This window comes from Capra hircus (genome assembly GCF_001704415.2).
Source record: "Capra hircus breed San Clemente chromosome X unlocalized genomic scaffold, ASM170441v1, whole genome shotgun sequence".
In the NCBI taxonomy this organism is placed as follows: domain Eukaryota; kingdom Metazoa; phylum Chordata; class Mammalia; order Artiodactyla; family Bovidae; genus Capra; species Capra hircus.
In genome coordinates, this window is record NW_017189516.1 from 9,367,598 (window position 1) to 9,385,955 (window position 18,358).

The 18,358-nt window shown below is 37.5% G+C and overlaps 1 protein-coding gene across 5 annotated transcripts in view; it reads right to left on the reverse strand.

The window, feature by feature from the left end:
• PHKA1 (phosphorylase kinase regulatory subunit alpha 1) overlaps positions 1-18,358 on the reverse strand; it is a 175,154-nt gene that overhangs the window by 15,433 nt on the left and 141,363 nt on the right. For 2 of the 5 annotated variants that reach the window (XM_018043850.1, XM_018043847.1), the window contains 5 exons: positions 17,008-17,086; positions 16,738-16,867; positions 14,115-14,216; positions 12,457-12,572; positions 12,281-12,328 (listed from right to left, as the gene is read on the reverse strand). In XM_018043850.1, coding sequence (XP_017899339.1) covers positions 12,281-12,328; positions 12,457-12,572; positions 14,115-14,216; positions 16,738-16,867; positions 17,008-17,086 — 475 coding nt within the window. The remainder of the gene's footprint in view (positions 1-12,280; positions 12,329-12,456; positions 12,573-14,114; positions 14,217-16,737; positions 16,868-17,007; positions 17,087-18,358) is intronic. The other 3 variants (XM_018043851.1, XM_018043849.1, XM_018043848.1) reach the window with 2 other exon arrangements.

The following is an 18,358-nucleotide window of genomic DNA, read 5'->3' on the forward strand; positions in this document are numbered from 1 at the left end:
TCCAGCTCCACCCACCAGAACACAGACAGAAGTTCCCCCAACCAGGAAATCTTGACAAGTCAATGGTCCACCCCGCCTCCAACGCACCACAGGGAGCAGAGACTCCACAGTTAAGAGGAACCACAGTCTTTCAGCTTGCAGAAAGGGCACTCCAAACACAGTAAAGTAAACAAAATGAAAAGGCAGAGAAATACTCAGCAGGTGAACAAATATGATAAAACCCTACCAATCCAAACAAAAGAGGAGGAGATAGGGAGTCTACCTGAAAAAAGAATTCAGAATAATGATAGTAAAGATGATCTAAAATCCTGAAAACAAAATATAATTACAGATAAACAGACTAGAGACAAGGACTGAGAAGATGCAAGAAATGTTTAACAAGGACCTAGAAGAAATAAAGAAGAGTCAATCAATAAAGAACAGTGCAACAACTGCAATTAGAAACACTCTGGAGGGAACCAATAGTAGAATAACTGAGGCAGAAGAGAGGATAAGTGAGGTGGAAGATAGAATGGTGGAAATAAATGAAGCAGAGAGGAAAAACAAAAAAATTATTAAAAGAAATAAGGACAACCCCAGAGACCTCTGGGACAATGTTAAAGGCCCCAATGTTCAAATCATAGGTGTCCCAGAAAAAGAAGACAAAAAGAAAGGGACTGAGAGAATACTTGAGGAGATAATAGTTGAAAACTTCCCTAATATGGGGAAGGAAATAGTCACCCAAGTCCAAGAAACCTAGAGAATCCAAACAGGATCAACCCAAGGTGAAACACCTCAAGACACATATTAATCAAAATAACAAAAATTAAACACAAAGACCAAATATTAAAAGCAGCAAGGGAAAAGCAACTAACAACACACAAGGTGATCCCCATAAGAATAACAGCTGATCTTTCAATACAAATTCTTCAGACCAGAAGAGAATGGCAGGGCATACTTAAAGTAATGGAAAAGAAAAACCTACACCCAAAATTGTTCTACCCAGCAAGGATCTCATTCAGATTCTAAGGAGAAATCAAAAGCTTTACAGACAAGCAAAAGCTGAGAGAATTCAGCACCACCAAACCAGCTCTTCAACAAATACTAAAGGATCTTCTCTAGACAAGAAACACAGAAAAGGTTTACAAAAACGAACCCAAACAACAAAGTAAATGGGAATGAGATCATATTTATCAATAATTACCTTAAATGTAAATGGGTTAAATGCTCCAACCAAAAGACAAAGACTGGCCAAATGGATACAAAAAGACCCCTATATATGCTGTCTACAAGAGCCCCACCTCAAACCTAGGGACACATACACTGAAAGTGAGCGGCTGGAAAAAGATATTTCATGCAAATGGAGACCAAAAGAAAGCAGGACTAGCAATACTCATATCAGATAAAATAGACGTTGAAATAAAGACCATGATAAGAGACAAAGAAGGACACTACATAATGATCAAGGGATCAATTCAAGAAGAAAATATAACAATTATAAATATATATGTACCCAATATAAGAGCACTCAAGGCAAATGCTAACAAGTATGATAGGGGAAATCAGCAGTAACACAATAATAGTGGGGGATTTTTATATCCCATTCACTCTTATGGATAGATCAACCAAACAGAAAACTAGCAAGGAAACATAAGCTTTAAATGATACAATGGACCAGTTAGACCTAATTGATACATACATACATACATATATATATATATATACACATAGAGAGAGAGAGAGAGAGAGAGAGAGGACTTCATTGCCCCCCCCCCAAAAAATAGAATGGATTTCACCTTTTTCTCAAGTGCAAACGGAACATTCTCCAGGATAGATCACATCCTGGGCCACAAATATAGCCTTGACAAATTTTAAAAAACTGAAATTATTTCAAGCATCTTTTCTGATCACAATGTGGTAAGATTAGATATCAACTACAGGGAAAAACTATAAAAACATACACATATGGAGGATAAACAACATGCTTCTGAATAATCAACAGAGCATGGAAGAAATCAAAAAGGAAATAAAAATATGCATAAAACAAATGAAAATGAAAACACAACAACCCTAAACCTATGGGATTCAGCAAAAGCAGTGCTAACAGGGTGATTCATTGCAATACAAGCCTACCTCAAGAAACAAGAGAAACATCAAATAAACAACCTAAGTTTACACCTAAAGCAAACAGAAAAAGAAGAACAGAAAAACCTCAAAGTTAGTAGAAGGAAAAAAATAGTAGAAATCAGAGCAGAAATGAATGAAAAAGAAATGAAGGGGACTACAGCAGAGATCAACAAAACTAAAAGCTGGTTCTTTGAGAAGATAAAGAAAATAGACAAACCATTAGCCTGACTCATCAAGAAAAACAGGGAGAAGAATCAAATGAATAAAATTAGGAATGAAAATGGATAAAGTACAACAGACAACACAGAAGTACAAAATATCATAAGAGACTACTATGAGCAACTATATGCCAATGAAATGCACAACTTGGAAGAAATGGAGAAATTCTTAGAAAAGTATAACCTTCCAAAACTGAACCTGGAAGAAATAGAAAATCTTAACAGAAATATCACAAGCATGGAAATTGAAACTGTAATCAAAAATCTTCCAAGAAACAAAAGCCCAGGACAAGCTGGCTTCACAGGTGAATTCTACCAAAAATTTAGAGAAGAGCTAACACCTATCCTACTCAAACTCTTCCAGAAAATTGCAGAGAAAGGTAAACTCCCAAACTCATCCTATGAGGCCACCACCACGCTAATACCAAAACCGAACAAAGATGCCACCAAAAAAGAAAACCACAGGCCAATATTACTGATGAACATAGATGCAAAAATCCTCAATAAAATTCTAGCAAACAGAATCCAACAAACATATTAAAAAGAACATACATCGTGACCAAGTGGGCTTTATCCCAGTGTTGCAAGGATCCTTCAATATTTGCAAATCAGTCAATGTGATACACCACACTGACAAATTGAAAGATAAAAACCATATGATTATCTCAATAGACGTAGAGAAAGCCTTTGACAGACTTGAATACCCATTTATGATAAAAACTCTCCAGAAAGCAGGCAGAGAAGGAACATACCTCAACATAATAAAAGCCATATATGATAAACCCACAGGAAACATTATCCTCAATGGTGAAAAATTGAAAGCATTTCCTCTAAAATCAGGAACAAGACAAGGATGCATACTCTCACCACTACTATTCAATGTAGTTTTGGAAGTCCTAGCCACAGCAATCACAGAAGAAAAAGAAATAAAAGGAATCCAGATTGGAAAAGAAGAATAAAAACTCTCACTGTTTGCAGATGACAAGATCATGGCATCTGGTCTCATCACTTTATGACAAGTAGATGGGGAAAGAATGGAAACAGTGACTGACTTTATTTTCTTAGGCTCCAAACTCACTGTAGATGGTAACTGCAGCCATGAAATTAAAAATACTTGCTCCTTGGATGAAAAGCTATGGCAAACCTAGACAGCATATTAAAATGTAGAGACATTACTTTGCTGACAAAGGTACATACAGTCTAAACTATGGTTTTTCTGGTAGTCATGCATGGATGTGAGAGCTGGACCATAGAGAAAGTTGAGTGCTGAAGATTTGATGCTTTTGAACTGTGATGTTGAAGAAGACTCTTGAGAGTCCCTTGCTCTGCAAGGAGATCAAACCAGTCAATCCTAAATGAAATCAACCCTGAATATTCATTGGAAGGACTGATGCTGAAGCTGAATCTCCAATTCTTTGGCCACATCATAGGAAGGCCGACTCATCAGAAAAGACCCTGAAGCTAGGAAGATTGAAGGCAGGAGGAGAAGGGGACAACAGAGGATGAGATGGTTGGATGGCATCACCAACTCAAAGGATATTAGTTTGAGCAAGCTCTGAGAGATGGTGAAGGACAGGGAAGCCTGGCATGCTGCAGTACATGGGGTCTAAAAGAATCAGAGATGACCGAGTGACTGGACAATAACAACAACATCATATCAGTAGAATAAAACATAAAACCCACATCATCCTAATAGATACGGGAAAGCATTTAATAAATTCTAACACTCCTGTGACTGTGTGGATCACAACAAACTATGGAAAATTCTTAAAGAGATACAAATACCAGATCACCTTACCTGTCTTCTGATAAACCTGTAGGCAGTTTAACAAGCAATAGCTAGAACCAGACACAGAACAACTGACTGGTTCAAAATTGAAAATGGAGTGTGACAAGGCTGTATGTTGTCGCCATGTTTATTTAGCTTATGTGCAGAGCGCATCATAAGCTAATGAAATGAAGAGTGTGGATAAATCACAAGCTGGAATCAAGACTGCTTCTAAAATATCAACAACCTCAGATTTGAAGATGATATCAGTCTAATGGCAGTAAGTGAAGAGGAACTAAAAGAGCCTCTTGATCGGGGTGAAACAGGAGAGTGAAAAAGCTGGCTTGAAACTAAACATTAAAAAAAAACTAAGATCATGACATCTGGTCCCATCTCTTCATGTCAAATAGAAGGGGAAAAAGTGGAAGCAGTGACAGACTTTATTTTCTTGGGCTCCAAAATCATTGTGGATGGTGACTGTAGCCATGAAATTAAAAGATGTTTGTTCCTTGGAAAGAAAACTATGACAAACTTAGACAGTGTATTAAAAAGCAGAGACATCACTTTGACCACAAAGGTCCATATATCCGAAGCTATGGTTTTTCCTGAAGTCATATATGGATGTGAGAGTTGGACCCATAAAGAAGGCTGAGGGCCAAGGAATTGATGCTTTTGAATTGTGATGCTGGAGAAGACTCTTGAGAGTCCCTTGGCCTGCAAGAAGATCAAACCAGTCAATTCTAAAGAAAATAAATTCTGAATACTCATTGGAAGGACTGTTGCTTAAGCTGAAGCTCCAATAATTTGGCCACCTGATGCAAAGAGCTGGCTCATTGAAAAAGACCCTGATGCTGGGAAAGATTGAAGGCAAAAGGAGAAGGTGGCAGCAGAGGATGAGGTGGTTAGATGGCATCACCAATGCAATACACATGAATTTGAGCAAACTCCAGGTGATAGTGGAGACCAGAGGAGCCTGGCATTCTATAGTTTATGGGGTTGCAAGGAGTCAAGCATGACTTAGTGATTGAAAAGCAACCCTCCCCTTCATGATAAAAACATTCAACAAACTGGAAACAAACGGGTTCTTCCTAAATCTCATAAAGGGCATCTACAAAAAACCCACTGCTGACATTATAATGAACGGTTGGTAACTGAATGTTTTCCCTCCTAAGATAGAAGAAGACAAAGATGTTTAATCTTGCTACTTCTATTCAACATCGTACTGGAGGCTCTAGCCAGGGCTATTGAACAAGAAAGAAAATAGAAGTCATTGAGGGTGCAAAGTCATTTGCAGATGACATGGTCTTGTATATAGGGAATTCACTAAAAATCAATTAAAACTAATAAGTGAGTTCATTAAGGCTGCTTGATATAAGATCAATATACAAAAATCAATTGCATTTCTAAACAGTAGCAGTCAACAATCTGAAAGTGAAATTAAGAAAATAACTCCATTTAAAACAGCATTAAAATAATGAAATACTTAGGAATAAATTGAACAAAAGAACTGTAAAATCTATACTCTGAAAACTATAAAACATGTTGAAAGAAATTAAAGACCTAAATAAATAGAAATCCTATTTTAATGGATCAGAAGGTGTAATACTGTTAAAATTTCAATACTCTCAAAATTGATCTACAGGCTGAATACAATCTTTATCAAAATCCTACAGAGTTCTTTACAAAAATTGGTAAGCCTATTCTAACCTTCATGTGGAAATTCAAGAGACCCATGATAGCTAACACAATCTTAAAAAAGAAGATCAAATTTGGAGAACTCACAATTCCTAATTTCAAAATTTATTATAAAGCTATAATTATTAAAAATGTGTTGGAGACACTGCTTTGGGAGCAAGTGTTCTCCTTACTTGCTGCAAATCCTTTCTTCTCTGGAAAAAAAAAAAAGACTGTAATACATGCATAGGCTAGGTATGTAGATCAGTGAAGTAGAATTGGGAGTTCAGAAATAAGCCATTACACTTTTGCCAATTTTTAACCAGGGTGTCAAGAAAAGCAAATGTAGGAAAGGTAGTCTTTTCAAAAATAGTGCTGAAACAACTGGATAGTCACATTCAAAAGAGTGAAGTTGGACCCCCTACTTCACTCCATACACAAAAAATAAGTCCAGATGGGTTACTACACAGAAAAGAGTTAACACAGCAGGCCAGAAGTGCTATTCTTGCAAGGCCTGATTACAAGATTGACCTTTGGTTGGTATTTGGAAAGCTGGATTTTGGGAGGGTTCCCGTCATTCTCAGAATTTAGTAACAGTGGCTTATTGTGCCTAAACTGTTTGTGAAAACACTAGAGTTTATATTGAACACTTTCTCTCTGGGAGTCTAGAGTTTCGGTACATGCCAAACAGAGGCTGTTTATGTGACCAGCCTTCAACAAAAAGCCCTGGGTGCTGAGTCTTAAGTGAGCTTCCCTGGTTGGCAATATTTCATACATGTTGTCACAACTCACTGAACTGGGAATTGCATCCTGCCTGTGTGACTCCACTGAGAGAGTACTGTGGAAACTGGTGCCTATTTCCCCTGGACTTTGTCTAATGCACCTTTTCTCTTTGCTGATTTTGCTTTGTATCCTTTTGCTGTAATCACAACTTTCAGTATGACTATATACATAGTCATGTGAATCCTCTTAGTGAATCACTGAATCGGGGGGGGGGGTGGTCTTTTGGGCGCCCATAAACATAATCACAGACCTAACTGTAAAAGCTAAAACGATAAAACTAAAAAATAGGAATAAATCTTTGTGACTTTGGGCTAGGCAAAGCCTTATTAGATAGGAAACTAAAAGTAAAATTAGATAAGTTGGGCTCCAGTTCAATTCAGTTCACTCAGTCACGTCTGACTCTTTGCGACCCCATGAATCACAGCATGCCAGGCCTCCCTGTCCATCATCAACTCCCAGAGTTCACTCAGACTCATGTCCCTCGAGTCAGTGATGCCATCCAGCCATCTCATCCTCTGTCATCCCCTTCTCCTCCTGCCCCCAATCCCTCCCAGCATCAGAGTCTTTTCCAATGAGTCAACTCTTCACATGAGGTGGCCAAAGTACTGGAGTTTCAGTTTTAGCATCATTCCCTCCAAAGAAATCCCAGGGCTGATCTCCTTCAGAATGGACTGGTTGGATCTCCTTGCAGTCCAAGGGACTCTCAAGAGTCTTCTCCAACACCACAGTTCAAAAGCATCAATTCTTTGGTGCTCAGCTTTCTTCACAGTCCAACTCTCACATCCATACATGACCACAGGAACAACCATAGCCTTGACTAGACAGACCTTTGTTGGCAAAGTAATGTCTCTGCTTTTGAATATGCTATCTAGGTTGCTCATAACTTTCCTTCCAAGGAGTAAGCGTCTTTTAATTTCATGGCTGCAGTCACCATCTGCAGTGATTTTGGAGCCCCCCAAAATAAAGTCTGACACTGTTTCCACTGTTTCCCCATCTATTTGCCATGAAGTGATGGGACCAGATGCCATAATCTTAGTTTTCTGAATGTTGAGCTTTAAGCCAACTTTTTCACTCTCTTCTTTCACTTTTATCAAGAGGCTCTTTAGTTCTTCTTCACTTTCTGCCATAAGGGTGGTATCATCTGGCTTAACCAAAACTAAAAACTTCAAATGACACTATCAAGAAAGTAAATCCAGTGGTTGATATTGTTCAGAGGAAAAAAAAAGTAAGTGAAAAGAAAATCCATAGAATGGGAGAAACTATTTGCCAATCACATATCTGAAAAGGGATTTGTATCCAGAATACATAAAGAACCTTTAGGGACCTATATCCAGGTGGTGCTTATGTCTCCTGCCAATGCAGGAGACATAAGAGATGTGGGTTCAATCCCTGGGTTGGGAAGGTCCACTGGAGGAGGAAATGGCAACCTACTCCAGCATTCTTGCCTGGAGAATCCCCTTGGACAGAAGACTCTGGCAGGCTACAGTCCATAGGATTGCAAAGAGTTGGAAACGACTGTAGTGACTTAGCACACACACATATCTAGAATATATAAAGAATCTTTACAACTCAACAATAAAAAGACAACCCAATTAACAAATGGGCAAAGGATCTGAATGTACATTTCTCCAAAAGAAGGTAAACAGTCAATCGGCACATGATTAATGATAAATAATAATAATTATGATGATTAATATCATAAGCCATTAGGGAAATGTGAAATCAAAACCACAATGAGATACCACTTCATACCCACTAAAATGGCTAGAATTAAAAATATGGTCAATAGTAAGGAAAAGACCCTGATGCTGGGAAAGACCCTGATGCAGGAAGAGAAGGGGATGACAGAGGATGAGATGGTTGGATGGCATCACTGACTTAATGGACATGAGTTTGAGCAAGTTCTGGGACTTGGTGATGGACAGGGAAGCCTGGCGTGCTGCTATCCACAGGATCACAAACAGCTGGACACAACTGAGCAACTGAACAACAACCAAGGATTGGTAAGGATATGAAGAAACTGGAACCCTCAGACATTGCTGGTGGGAATGTAAAATGGTACTGTCCCCTTTGGAAAACAATGTGGTAGTTCCTCATAATGCTAAACATAGTCACCAAATGACCCAGTACTTCCTCTTGTAGATGTATATCCAAGAGGAAAAAAAAACATATGCTCAAATAAAAACTTGTACATGAAGGTTCATAGCAGCATTATTCATTAACAGTAAAAAAGCAGAAATAACCCAGATGTTTGCCACCTGGTGAATGGATAACCAAAATGTGCTACATATCAATACAATAAGGTATTGTTTAGCAATATAAAGGAATGAAGTGTTGATACATGCCACAACATAATGAACTTTGAAAAACTTGTATAAGTAAAGGATAAAATACATTGGGGAAAGTGGCTCTTTGCTAGCTTAGATTCAGAAATAAATATAAAATGAAAAGAATATAATATAAATATTTCCTGAGAACAGAGCTTCTTACATACTATTTTGGGTCAAATGCCCATATCACCATTGCTATGTAAAAGAGAAAAGCATCGTAAGGCATTTCTATTGGCACAGTGATGTACCAAGAAGATGAACTCCATTTGATTTATCTTCAATGTCCTCATCTCTACCATCAAGATCCTAGGCTCTTAAGTGGAGTCAAAGATTAAGGTTATTCAGATTATTTTCCAAAACCAAATATCAATAGTTCTGAGATTTTAGATTAACTTCTCTATGCATCTGTCTTTCTTTATTAATGTGAATATGACAAAGTTGGCCAAGTCATACTATGCTAATTCAGTTCAGTTCAGTTTAGTTCAGTTGCTCAGTTGTGTCCCACTCTCTACAACCCCATGGACTGCAGCATGCTAGGCTTCCCTGTCCATCGCCAACTCCCAGAGTTTACTCAAACTCATGTCCATTCAGTCTGTGATGCCATCCAACCATCTCATCCTCTGTCATCCCCTTCTCCTGCCTTCAATCTTTCCCAGTATCAGGGTCTTTTCAAATGAGTCAGTTCTTCGTATCAGGTGGCCAAAGTATTGGAGTTTCAGCTTCAGCATCAGAGCTTCCAATGAATATTCAGGACTGATTTCCTTTAGGATGGACTATACTAATTGAGGTCAAGAGAAATACTAATACCGTTTCCAATAGTTTTCCATTTTTTATTTGGTTGCTATCTGGCCTTAATCTCTTCAGTCTAAGAATTGAAATCATATGCCATTATGGATCATCGATTTAAACCAAGGAAACTAAATCAAAGGTCAGTTTTCCTAAACTGTAAGCTTCATGACAGCAAGGACTCCATCTGTTTTGTGCTTCCCTGGTGGCTCATGTGGTAAAGAATCTGCCTGCAATGAAAGATAGCTGGGTTCAATCCCTGGGTCAGGAAGATCTCCCGGAGAAGGAAATGGCAACTCATTCCAGAAATTCTGGAGAATTTCATGGAGAGAGGAGCCTGGCAGGCTACAGGCCACGGGGCCACAAAGGGTCAGACATGACTGAGCAACTAACACTTTCAACATTAATATTTCTAGTGCCTGGCACAAAATTGGTACTTAGTTAATACTTACAAATAAATTAACAATCAGAAGAACAAGTAACCCAGTGGTTTTCAAACTTAAAAGTGCATCTGAATCACCTGGAAAACTTATTAAAACACAGACTGCCAGGCCTCACTCCAGCCTTTCTGATTTCGTAGGCCTAGGATAGGAACCAATATTTTACATCTCTAACAAGTTCCCAGTGGATACCAATGTTTTCTGGGACAGTGCCTGGGACATAGCAGGCATGTAATTTTAACTATATTAGTTGAAAGAATAAGTGGCTAAACAGATTTTAACAAGTACTTATTAAATTGAATTTTGTTTTCTGAAATGGAAAAAAAGGTTGGAGTTGAACCCTCTCCCCTGCCTTTTTGGAAAAGAAATGGAAAGATTTTGCCCTACATGAAGTTGATTTATAAATATAAGTACATGAAGTCGATTTACAAGTATACATATATGAAGTTGATTTATAAGTAAAAATTTAACTTTTTGACTCATTTTGCTTTTCTTTTCAGTCAATCTGTATATGTCATACTTTATATAACAGCATATTCAAAGCATTTATGAATGGTATATAATAAAAGTATCAGCAATTACAAGAAAAGACGGTGACATCAAATCCTTACCCAGGGGATGGCCACCATTGGGCTATGAAAAAAATTTGAGAAAGTAAACTTTTAAAAGGGAAAAGGCAAGGTAGTCATTATGTGTTTTTAAAAGTTTTTAGTAGAGTAAAATTACAGACTATTCAAGTAACTAACCAGCATGTTATCATTAAAAAAGTGGATGAAATAGCTTAACTCAGGAAGTCATGGTAAAGGGTTAAATAAATAAAACTATTTTTAAATGTATTTTTTCCATAATCAGAAAAGAGGACATTGTTGAGCAGAGACAAAGGCTTAGAACAGTACAAAATATAAGATAGGCAGGTGAGAGTGGAAATCAATATTTAGAAATAAGGTAATGAAAATTCAAAGCTCTCAGTCTTCTAAATTATAGTCCTAATGATTTTGGTTTTCTTGAAGTCCTATAGACAGTGAATGTATAAAATTGAATTAAATGATATAGTTTTGTGGGTAGGTCAAGTCCTTAATATCATATTAGTCTAGCTGGGAACATGGACTTCGAGTTCTAAATATATAATGAGCTTGTAAGTAATACTGTATGACTATAAACAACTATGAAGTATTTAGCCAATCACTCTCAACCAAAACAAGGACTGTTTACCAAGAACATCAGTTTAACTCAGTATGAAATGTAGTTCTTTAACCTTTCAGATAGGAAAATGTTCAGATTATCCAAATTGTCTAGAAAAAAACCCTGTAAACACTTTTCTATCAAAAGACCCTTTCTTATTCCATCCTGTTCTTTCACTTGCATAATATAAACGTGAAAGGGTATCTGATAAGTATATCTAAATTAAGTTTACTTCAAATTAAACTTCAAGCATTTGGTCTCTATTTTTCTAAATAGTTTCTGACTCCTAAAGCAAGTAAACAAACAAACAAACATATAAACAAGCAAAATTTCCATTTTGCCTCTCCTTTTTGGATGTGCTCCAGTATCATAAGATAGTGTACGTTTATTTTGAAGGCAGGAGGGGTAGTTTTAAGCTTTTCATTAAAAGACTTTGAAATCACATGATTTTCTAAAGTTTTAAGAGAAACTATGGAAGTTTGTGTTATTTTTTTTAATAACACACTAACTCATCTATTCTCATCTCCAGGGGCAAAAATGAGTAAGAGGCTACAGTCTTATATTTGGTGACTCTCACCAACACCCAGATTGATTTATATGTTTTTTCCTCTATGTGTCCACAATGCGTTTCATATAGCTCTATCATGACAATGACAAAAATCTGAAAATAGATTTTAAAAAAGCCCTCACCTAGTCTGGTTCTTAAAAGTAAGAAATTTAAATCTAAAATGACATGTTAATTAATTAATTAATTCCAAAATTACATTTAACCTTAACAAGAGGAATTCAAGGTTTTAATTTCTTGCTATCAGGAACAAATTACTTTCATCTTAAAATTAGCAAAAGAGTTTGGTCCAGAAAAATGAAAGCTTAATTGCTAGAAAGGAGAATCAAACAAGCTACTGTGTGGCTTATCTTATTTTTAAAAAGTCATGAGCTCATGCATGTTTTGTAGAGCTAAAGGCAGGTTAATTTATGTTAAAGGATCCCTACTTGTTTCACCTGACTTTCAGTTGAGATAGACAGTCTACGAAAGTCCACCTGAAAAATAAATGGCTCAAATTAAACTTAGGATACGAAGCAAAATACATGATCTTACAAAATCTGATTCCAAAATAATGTTCTTAAACATGAAAATATCCCAGTTCATTTCCCAAGTAGTGTCTTACCTGCTTTATCTCACTTTTTAACTGCATGATCCCAGTTCGTTCTGTTTTGGTTGCTCCAACAGCTCCAACCTCACGGATTGAAATAGCAGGGCTGATATTTGAATCAGTAGGACGAACTATATACCATGACAGATTAAAGAGAAAGAGGGAGGATAATCAGGTTCAAACTTTTTCTCCACCACTTTTAAAAGACTCAGATGTATGACCTCCTTTTATGTTAATAATAATGAAAAACTCAACAGCTATAACGTTTCCATTCAAAGTGTGGTCCAGAGACCTGCAGCATTGCCATCACCTAGACGCTTGCTACAATTTTAGGCCCAACTGTAGACCTATTGAATCAAAGTCTGCAGTTTAGCAAGATACCCAGGTAATTCTTATGAACAGTAAGGCTTGAGGAATACTGCTTTATAACTTTCTCTTACCATTCTAAGCTATCCATCCATCTGATATTATATATTTATTTATTCTAACTCTGAAAGTTAAGCATGGGAGATGACTCTCTTCATTTGCTCTGATGTTTTAGGTTCAGTTCAGTTCAGTTCAGTTCAGTCACTCAGTCGTGTCCGACTCCTTGCGATCCCATGAATTGCAGCACGCCAGGTCTCCCTGTCCATCACCAACTCCCAGAGTTCACCCAAACCCACGTTCATTGAGTCGGCGATGCCATCCAGCCATCTCATCCTCTGTTGTCCCCTTCTCCTCCTGCCCCCAATCCCTCCCAGCATCAGAGTCTTTTCCAATGAGTCAACTCTTTGCATGAGGTGGCCAAAGTACTGGAGTTTCAGCTTTAGCATCATTCTTTCCAAAGAACACCCAGGGCTGATCTCCTTCAGAATGGGCTGGTTGGATCTCCTTGCAGTCCAAGGGACTCTCAAGAGTCTTCTCCAACACCACAGTTCAAAAGCATCAATTCTTCGGCGCTCGGCTTTCTTCACAGTCCAACTCTCACATCCATACATGACTACTGGAAAAACCATAGCCTTGACTAGACGGACCTTTGTTGGTAAAGTAATGTCTCTGCTTTTTAATATGCTATCTAGGTTGGTCATAACTTTCCTTCCAAGGAGTAAGCGTCTTAATTTCATGGCTGCAGTCACCATCTGCAGTGCTTTTGGAGCCCCCCAAAATAAAGTCTGACACTGTTTCCACTGTTTCCCCATCTATTTCCTATGAAGTGATGGGACCAGACTTGATATCAAATACCACCGCCAAACCACCAAGTACAGGTATAAGGTTAATTTGTGATAGAACCCAAATGTATTTGAATTTAAAGGTGAAAGGATACATCCAATGTATTATAGCAGCTACACACACATACACATCACCATAAATGCTACTGAATTATTGTCAATTGGAATACAAGAAAGTTTTAGATGATATAGCTTGCTATTTGTGCTAGAGACTTAATGTAAAGGAATATATAAGACAGTCCAAAACAAAATATGATAGTAATGTACTTAATTAAAGGGGGAAAAAAAGACACACAGTGGTTTCCAAATCTTGTTCCAGAAGAGAGCTTTGGTTTAAACTCTTCCATATATAGGGGTTCTATTTATTTGGAGGAACAGTTTCTCTGATAAAAGAACAGCATTTTAAAATCAATGAAATATTTAAAATAAGTACTGTAAAATAGAAATGCAGTTATTCAACCTTACCACTTCGTTCCACTCCAAACTCCTTGCCACTGAGTATGTGATGCAAGAGGTTCTTCATGGCTGAAGGACTGAGATTCATCAGGCCATCTGTGGCTTCCTCAGCTAGTCAGCAGAAATGTTAGGACAGAGGTATTTCTAATTGGCCTGCCATTCCCACCCCACTTTTTCTGTTTCTTTTCTTTCTTAGAATTTCTGAGTCACTTGATTGGAAGAACAGAATTATGAAATACATTTCCAGCACCATATTGCCTAGGCATGCATACTGTAATAGATTCTTAATAATTTAAGGACAGATTATCCAGTTTATGGATTAACCAGGTTCTTGACTTCTTCGGTCCTCTTCCACATCAGTAGGGTATACTCAGTAGAATCTTTATTTGAAAGTGGGAAGAATGAAAGATAAGAAAAATCAAACTGGAAACCAGTTGGAGAAAGTAATGGATGTGTATATGAAGATGGGCTAAAATAATCAAAACTTCTCAGTCTGGAAATATGGGGATTTAAAAAGAGAATAGATATGAATCCATGAAATTATGAAGAATATTGAGAAGATAACTTGAATTTGTTCATCAACATCAGACACTTATTATGAGTTTACTACATCTAGGTCATGATTTTAAGCAATGTTAGGACAAATAGGTATGACATAATGCTTGCCTTGAGAGGGTGACCAACTAGCAATGTGTGGGAAAGACCAGACATGTGAACAAGATAAACAACAATAAAACATGACATGGCTATACTAAGTGTCAAATGAAAGGTATAGATAATAAATGCTTTGGAAATCAGAGGAGACATCAATCTCCAAGGATGAGGACTGATAAAATGGGAAGCACTGTTGAAGTAGGAGGCAGAGGTCACACTATTGAGGGTCTTGGATATCAGACCCAGGGACCATGACTTTATCCTAGAAGAAATGAATAGTCATGGCTTGGGGAATCCACAAGAAAAAAAATTCTGTAATGGGCAATTAAGAAAAAGTAAAGAATGTTTGGGGATTTTATCCCTCTTGAGGTTAATTATTGAATAATCAGACTCATAAAACATCCCTTGATATATGTGTGTGTGTGTGTGTGTGTGTGTGTGTGTGAGACTGACTCTTTGCGACCCTATGGACTGTAGCCTGCCAGGTTCTTCTGTCCATGGGATTCTCCAGCAAGAATACTGGAGTAGGTTGCCATGCCCTCCCTCAGGGGATCTTCCTGACCCAGGGTTCAAACCCATGTCTCTTTCATCTCCTGCATTGGCAGGCAGGTTCTTTACCACTAGCGGCACCTGGAAAAACCCAGTGTAATCTATAATAATGTGCTGAACTGGAAATCATTTACAATAAGGCAGACTTGGACTCAAATTTCGCTATTTACTAGTTATGTAACTTTGGGCAAGTAATTAACCTGAGTTTCATTTTTTTTAAAAAAACTGATCATTAGTTTTATATAAAATTTTATTTTAAAGGTTACTTTCCATTTACAGTTATTACAAAATTATAGGCTATGTTCCCATGTTACACAATACATCCTTGAGCCTATCTTATATCCAATAGTTTGTTGAGTTTCAATTTCTTTTTCAGTAAAAGTGAGATTAAAAATACCTCCACCATTGGGTTGTTGTAAGGATTAAATGAGATAATGTATAAAAGTAGTGTCTGGCATATGGTAGGTACAGAATAATCACTAGCTTTATTTCTCTAAATAGTTATTTAAATATACATTATATCATATAATTTAGGTTGGATTCAAATCAATAAATTTAGCTACTTGCTAACAGTGCAATTAAAAGTCTTTTGGGGAAATTTAATTGAAATAATGTTTAACATTGAGTTTTACAACTATGGTTTTATTTTTGTATGCAATCCCTATCTCTATTATTTTGTCATTCTTGTTGAAATCAAACAAATATGAAAGTCATGCCTTGGGGTCCCCCCATAATTCTGTGCTACAGCTTCCAAAGGCCCCATTTATTTTTCTAAAACTACCACCTTGCCAAATATACCTTTAGCTAATATCAAAAGGTTTTGTCAGATAAATATTAACAGAAATATTGCCTTCCTTTATTTGATCCTGATGGTAACTAGACACAATACTGACACTATAATCAAACTGATGTGGTGACTCAATCTGACAGCCAGAGGTAGCATGCCTGAATCAGAATCAAACCCAGTCTGTCATACTTAGTTTGATGTATGCAGAAGACCCAGGTTCAACCACTGGGTTGGGAAGATCCCCTGGAGAAGGAAATGGAAGCCTACTCCAATATTCTTGCCTGGAGAATTCCATGGACAGAGGAGCCTGGTGAGCTGTAGTCCATGGGGTTGCCAAGAGTTGGACATGACTGAGCAGCTAACACTTTCACTTTTCACATGCCCTGGATCATTCTAGGAGTTAGTAGGAAGGTAATTTGGAGTGCAGAGCTACAAAAAAGATGGAATTTTGAAATTGAAAACTGATATATAAACTTGTTATAGCAATCCCTTGACTTGCATAGAGACAAACATGGGAACAATACTGCTATATTCAGGATCAGAGCTACTGATAGAAATCTTTTAGCTTCCTTTCTCTCCTGATTCAAAACTTAACAGACCTCTAATAAAAGTGAATTCTGCTTCAGTTACTTAATTGAATACCTGAGCATCGAAGGGAGTGGGCCAGTTCTGTTGCCATAACTTGTATGATCAGACCAATTCGAAGTCGAAACATTTCAGCAAAGAGGCCAGGCTGAGTTCGCATATACATGGCTAGATATACCATTATTTCCTGTGCATGGAATGAATACAGACAAAAATTATACCATGGATCTCACAAGGCTTATTTTGCGGTCTTCAGAAATTGCCAGATCAACTGAAAACAAATTTTTAAATATCAGTCATCAGATTAGGCTTTATAATTCTGCTCACCTGTGTAAGAATTGAAATGCTCATATCCCCTTCACTGGCTTCATCTATCAGTTGAGTGAGTACTTCGTAGGGCAGAGGTCTAAGGAAGAAGACAGTGAATAAAGACAAAATTCTGCAACTACTTAACCTAAATATATTGAGAAAATGAAAAAGCTCCTCCTAAGTCCAAGTCAGTGTCTCAACATCTCATCATTACTGGTATCATTTTGTTTCTTTCAGTTTTCAAAGTTTACTGCCTCCCCAAAGCACTCTGGCCTGTATGAACTCAGCAAAGCTCTGCTCCCTCCTCTCTAAGCCTGGATTGCCTTTCTCCCTCACAATTGTACTTAAAACTCACCCCATGATGTCCATCCAGACCAGGTTTTCATGGTTAATTCTTAACATTTGATAAGTAACTATTATGGCTGGAAAGTAACAAACTAAATTTAAGCTGTGCCTTTTGGAAGCCATTTTATTGCTTTACAATAATACTTTATAGTCTTATACTAATTTTTATAGATCCATCAGATTACATATATATATATGCACACATGCTCCCTCCCACATTTCTGACTCTCCTGTTGATACTAAGCACTCTGGGGGCACGGGGGATGTCATCTTCTTTTGGATTACCCACAGTAGTCACAGAATTGATCTAATTTGTAATAAAAGGTTCTGCTTGGCAGGAGTAAGGTATTATGGACTGAATTGTGTTCCAAGTCCCTATGTTGAAATCCTAACTCCTAGGACCTCAGAGTGTAACCTTGTTTGGAGATGGGGTCTATAAAGTGACTCTATAAAGAGGTAAGCTAAAGTGAGGTCATTGAGTGGGCCCTAATCTACTATGACTGGTGTCTTTTATAAGTGAGAAATTTGGACAGAGAGAAGAAATGTGAAGAGACATAAGGAAAAAATAGCCATCTATAAGCACAGGAGAGAGGTCTGAAATGAAATCTATAGAATAGCTCATTTTGTGTGTTTGTGTGGGGTAATTCCAGTTGCCTTGTTTGTTGATTTTTTGAAGGAAAGTTTGGGGAAAGTCAATAGGTAAAAACAAACAAAAAACCTCCAAAAGAGCAAAATACATTTGAGTACTACTCCCTGTGAGTTTTCTCTTTCATTTACTCATGTCCTATCACTGCTTCCTGGTGGCTCAGATGGTAAAGAATCTGCTTGCAATGTGGGAGATGTGGGTTCGATCCCTGGGTCGGGAAGATCCCTTGGAGAAGGAAATGGCAACCCACTCCAGTATTCTTGCCTGGAGAATCCCATGGGCAGAGGAGTCTGGCGGGCTCCAGTTCATGGAGTCATAAAGAGTTGGATACAACTAAGCACAGCACAGAAATATCACTACAAACATTCTCACATCGAG